The following is a 6244-nucleotide window of genomic DNA, read 5'->3' as shown; positions in this document are numbered from 1 at the left end:
AGATAAAATTATCATATGTTACCGCTATTACCTGTTAACATATATAATGATTATTATTATTATTTAATACTCCCTTTCCATTTGCTATTTTAATGAAAGGGATGCGCATCTCGTCAGCGCATAAGCACCGACGTAAATCTATAAAAATGCCTGGGCGCCGATTATCTTCAGTTCTTTTATTCATTTACTTTCACTTTTCATTATGTCTTTATAATAAATATAGTTTACGTTTTCAACCCTATTTTAATTTTTTCACCCGTTTACGACCAAGAATCCGGTAATATCTAAGTACTTCCTTAGATAATATAATCATAGACTGATATGATTATCTTAGCCTCCAGTACCTGCCTGTAGAAGACGGTAACCCCGTGGAGGTGTATACCTGCTACATCCTCCTTGTATAAGCCTGATTATACCTATCCTAGCCTGCAGTACCTGCCTGTAGAAGATGGAAACCCCGTAGAGGTGCATACCTGCTGTGTCCTCGTGTAAGCCTGATTACACACATCCTAGCCTACAGTACCTGCCTATAGTAGACGGAAACCCCGTGGAGGTGCATACCTGCTGTATCCTCCTGGTGCAAGCCTGATTACACCTATCCTAGCCTACAGTACCTGCCTGTAGAATACGGCAATCCCGTAGAGGTTTATACCTGATGCATCCTCACCCTGGCCTACAGTACCTACCTGTGGAAGACGGCATCCCCGGAAATCCACCTGCAACACCTGCTTGTGGTTTTTACCGACAATTGTGATACTCTGATCACAATTGTCTTAGCTTGTAAGTTTATTTCTATCTGAACCAGTGAATCACCAGCTCTCAGGTAAGTATAATAATACTATTATTATGGCTTCTCCATCTCCTAGTGCATAGTATTTAATTAGATTCTATTCTTGTGGCTTGTCATGCAAGTACCTATAATCCATATTTATTGTGTACTATCTGTATATAATCTGGCCCCACGAATTCCGATCCTTTATATGTAATTTCATAACATATATAAATATCAAGGTCAAACGGTCGCCTGGTCCCTACGAACCGGGTAATACAGGGTCAATTACTGAATAACTAGCAGAAATGCTAAAAAGCACACGGGCCCATTTAATTTAAATGGGTAACGGACGGTTGATTCCAGTGTTGCCAATGTCCGGGTAATTACCCATTTTCCGGGTAATTCGACATCGAATGGGTAAGTAGGCGGGTAATAAGATTTTGGTGGGTAAAATCGGGTAATCAGCTTAATTAAGATGGAATATTTTTTTAGTAGAGAATAAACGAAAAGTAATTTTTTACGTATTCGAATTTATATTTTACCGCTTACAATCATGACTAGCGCTTGCGCAGTACCAGAACATGAAGAGTGATTCTCACGTTCAACTGACCAATCAAATTTTTCTCTAAAATACGTACATATTCGTTATAGTTACATTTAGAATCACCCTAATTTGTTACAACAGTGTATGTCGTACATCAAATATAGAAATATATTTGAAATATCATCACGAAGTTTCTGTCGGCTTTTTTGTAATTACTGTTGCAATAATTTATAAATTATTATTTATTCATCCTGCTACGACATCCCAATAGTTCTAAAGAATATTATAGGTATTAGTTTGTATATACAACCTGACAAAAAATTAATAATAAATAAATTAATAATAAATAAAGTATAAATTGTATGTGTTTGATGAACTTCTGAACGAGATTCTAAATTGAATTTTCAGAAAACTCAAGAAGTCCAAGTCAATTCATCAGAATACATCGATCCAGGCGACGATATTGAAAACGAATTACCAAATCAGGTATATATTTTCTTTCTCTTCCTAGTTAATATTAAATAAGTATAATTGATAATCAATAAATTCTTCCATTTTTTAGGGTGAAAGTTCAGATACACTTAGTGATTTTGAATCCAGTGGTCGAATACCTAACAAAAGAAAAGGAGTAAAACGTTTGAAAAAGAAAAAACCGGCGATTCCCAAATTCTGTGATGCTTGGCTCCAAAATCCAGAGTTTAAAGAGTGGTTAAAAAAATCAGTTCATAACGCCAAGAACAAAGCATTTTGTAAAATATGCTTAACTGAGATAATTTGTTATAACAAGAATAGTCTCAGACGACATTCAAAATCAGACAGACATATAAAAAATATGTTGGAACCTGCTAAAAACCGTGCAATTGATAGTTTACTCGAAGAAACTCCATTAGAAAGGCAAATAAAAAGAGCGGAGCTAATACTTTCTGCAGTAGCTAGTAAATGTTTATCATTTTCCGTGATGGATGTACTTGGGCCTCTAATTCCAAAGATTTTTCCAGACTCCAAAATTGCAAAAAAATTTTCAATGAAAAGAACTAAAACCACAGCAATGGTTAAAAGCTTATCCAAAACATTAATAAATAATTTCTGTGATCATCTTAGAATTCCTGGGTCATTCTTTTCATTGATCATGGATGAATCCACTGACGTTAAGAATATGAAACAGTGTGCTTTCACCGTGATTTATTTCAATGAGTCGACTCAAAAAATTACAACCAATTTTTTCGATTTAGCCGAAACAGAATTAGGTGATGCTGGAGGACTATATACTTTGCTGAGGAAAGTTTTAATGGAAAAAAACATACCTTTAAGTAATTTAATTGGATTCTCTTCTGACACTACAAATGTTATGGCTGGTGAATAGAAATCCATATTTGCATTTCTACAGAAACACATTGACGGAATTGCAACAATCAAATGGTCTTGTCACATGATCCATCTTGTCGCCTCACATGCATGTTCTAAATTATCTAATTCGGCTGAAGATTTACTTCGTAATCTGGCGTCATATTTTCATCGCAGCTGGAAGAGAATTAAGGAGTTACAAGAATTCCAAGACTACTTTGAAGTAAGTCTGCACAGAATTTTGTCTCTGAGTAATACACGTTGGCTATCACTAAAAAGTTGTGTTGATAAAGTCCTCGAACAGTACACACCTCTGCAGGTCTATCTCCAAGGCCAATTCCTCACGGACCCATCGCCCACATTACAAGCTATGCTTAAAACAATGGATAACCGGTTTACTTTTATTACCTTGCAGTTTTTAAGTTATGCACTAGGTATTTTCACCGATTTTAATGTGATGTTTCAAACGGAGAAACCTATATTGCACAAAGTGAAACCTGAAATTGAGAAAATGTTGAAAGATCTCTGTTCAAACTATATGGATATTGCTTATGTAAGGAAAGACAACATTTTTCATTTAGATCACAAAAATCCTCGACTGTTTGTATCTATAGACAATATTTACGTTGGTCTCGAAGCGCATGAAAGCTTAAAAGATTTGATTGATAATGGGAAAGTTCAAAATTCAGATATTGTAGAATTTAAAAAAAAATCTTTGAATTTTTATATCGAAGCAGTGAGTGCAATTAAAAAAAAATTGACTTTAGCGACCCGATGTATGACTTCTTGAATATTTTAGAACCGAAACAAGCACGAGCTTACACTTTAAAATCGCTCAGTATCGTCTTAAAAAGATTCCCGGTTTCACAAAATTATATTGTACTGCAAGAGTTAGACAATGAATGGAAGCGACACGCGTTATTGGATTTGACTGATTTCAATATTGACATAAATTCCGACTCCGAAGATTATTGGAGGGAAATCTTTAATATAAAAAAAGCTAATGGTGAACTGATTTTTAAGAATCTGAAAAAACTTATATACTTTCTACTAGTTTTACCATTTTCAAATGTATCCGTTGAGAGAATTTTCAGTGACATTAAAAATGTAAAAACTGATCACAGAAATAACTTATCAACTGATACATTAAAGTCTATTTTAATTACTAAAAACTTTTTATCCAAAGATAGTGGTATTATTAACTTTGAACCAAATGAAGAAATGTTAAATACTAATATTTGGGATAAAAAAGACGTTTAAATATTATTATATTTATGTATGTTACGTTATGACTTTTATAAAAATTTAAAATGTTAAATTTATAAAAATGTTGCTATATACATTATAAAATTTTTAAATACACTAAAGAATGTTATTTAATAATTAATTATTTTATTCATTTTATATTGTCAATACTTTAGGAGTATAAGATTATAAATGAATTTTCATATTTGCCGCTCTCAAAATAGAGTTGGTAACAGTGTTTGGTAAAAACGGGTAATCGGACTTCGAGGAAAGGGTAATCGAGATTCAAGCCATCGGCAACACTGGTTGATTCACCCCTTCTATAGGGGGTGGACCTCAACTTCGTTTCAACATTAACTGAGATTTATTTGCATGAGAATAGCAACGATTAATTGTTATTTAGTATTTAATTGATTTAATTAACACACCCGTTCAACACGTGGCCAAGATGGCGTCGAGGCGCGAACAATGCCGGTATACGTGATGAGACTAATTAAATTAAAATAACACTGAGATTAAGGATGAGAGCACAAATAATATAACTAATGATTAACTTGAATTATTACACGCAAAATGTAACTTATTATTTAATGAGAGCGCACTTTATGAATTGTAATAGACGAGATTTGTAAATTAGCACGATGCGTCTGCAATGGAAAACTGATAACAATAAGATAGAGAGAGAGCTTTAAAAGAGTGAGTGAGACAGCGCTTCCGTCTTCTTCATCCACACTCGAGCGGTCATTGCGATGAGAATGCGACTAGCGGAGCCACCTATAATTGATAACTAATTGACTGTACTGTCGATCCTACTTATTGGAGAAGTTAGATGATTCATGAAAATCTTTCGTCAATGATGAGATTGGCAATAGAACGAGTTTGCTGATTGGTCGTTTGAGAGTGGATGACGATGTCTTGAGAGTAACAACTCTGGTGAGACCATCTGCGTCAGGATTCAATTGGATGACACGAGCGAGCGGCCATTTTGTTAGTGGGTACCACTCGTCTTAGAGCAATACAAGTGATCCAACTGTTATATTGTGATGGGATGTATTCCATGTTGAGATGAACTGATGAAGTTGTAAGCATTTTGCAGACCACCGATCCCAGAAATGCTGCAAGCGTTCTTGGATATGCTGCAGATGTGAGAGCCTTGATGATGAGATTGATGTGAGATTAGGTTCCGGAATGGTGTTGATAGCAGCACCACGAATGAAATGTCCGGGTGTGAGAGCAGTCAGATCGTCATGATCCTCTGAGAGTGCGCTGAGTGGATGAGAATTGAGAACTGCTTCGACTTGAATGAGAAACGTTGAGAAATTTTCATAGGTAAGAAGCGTATCAGCGATGGTTCTCTGAAGATGATACTTAGTTGATTTTACGGCAACTTTCCATTTTCCACCCATAGTTGGAGCCCCAGGTGGATTAAATATCCACTGAGTTCCGTCATTGGCGAGATGCTGCTGTAGATGAGATGATTCTTTGAGAGCGCCGATGAGAAGTTGCTTGAAAGTGATATCAGCACCCTTGAAGTTTGTTTCACAGTCACTTCTGAGATGTATCTCCATTGAGCTTCTGGAGAATGTTGCTGAATCACTTCAACTCGATTTTTGACGAATTCTTTCCATCTTGTAGGTTCACTGGTGACCCAAGCAAGTGTTGGAGATGAGTCAGTCTACAGATAGGTCGGAACATGAGATATTTGAAGCGGTGTTGAGACATGAGATGCAAGTTTTAAGAGCAATAATGCAGCTGAGAGTTCAAGATGAGAAATAGTAAGCCGTTTGAGTGGTGAGACCTTGGTTTTAGAACAAATGAGAGAGATGAGAGCCTGTTCGCCAGGTTGACAAACTCTGAGATATTTTACTGCAGACATTGCAGCTTGAGAGGCATCAGAACACCCGTGAATCTCGACGCTTGATGAATTTACACTGAAAAAAATAATCGCTAGCTGCTAGCGATTTGTTTCTTTAGCAGCTAGCGATTTTTAATCGTTAGCTGCAAGCGATTATTTCGCTAGCAGCTAGCGATTTTTTCTTTAGCAGCTAGCGATTTTTAATCGTTAGCTGCAAGCGATTATTTCGCTAGCTGCTAGCGATTTTTTCTTTAGCAGTTAGCGATTAAAAATCGCTTGCTGGAAGCGATTTTTTCTTTGGCAGGGAGCGATTAGGGAGAGTGCATCGTCCCAGTCGACCTTTTGAAGCCAAAGGTCCTGGATGAGAATTTTTGCTTTGACGATTACTGGTGAGATTAAGCCCAAAGTGTCAAATGATTGAGCCGCCTCTAAGGTAATGGTGCGTTCAGTGATGCTGAGAGTCTGAGAAGTCCTGCCAGTAAAC

The 6244-nt window shown here is 36.2% G+C and overlaps 1 protein-coding gene across 1 annotated transcript; it reads right to left on the bottom strand.

Moving 5' to 3' along the window:
* Window positions 1-4912: 4912 nt before the first annotated feature.
* Window positions 4913-5473, bottom strand: LOC130673893 (uncharacterized). Its single transcript, XM_057479107.1, has one exon. It carries the CDS (start codon window positions 5471-5473, stop codon window positions 4913-4915), a length of 561 nt encoding a protein of 186 aa, XP_057335090.1.
* Between the last annotated feature and the right edge of the window lie 771 nt (window positions 5474-6244).

This window comes from Microplitis mediator, chromosome 8 (assembly GCF_029852145.1).
Source record: "Microplitis mediator isolate UGA2020A chromosome 8, iyMicMedi2.1, whole genome shotgun sequence".
NCBI classification, from domain to species: Eukaryota; Metazoa; Arthropoda; class Insecta; order Hymenoptera; family Braconidae; genus Microplitis; species Microplitis mediator.
This window is presented reverse-complemented; position numbering and strand designations above follow the sequence as displayed.

Excerpts from the sequence above, each read along its gene's own strand:
- LOC130673893 (XM_057479107.1), bottom strand. The coding sequence starts at position 5,473 with ATGGAGATACATCTCAGAAGTGACTGTGAAACAAACTTCAAGGGTGCT.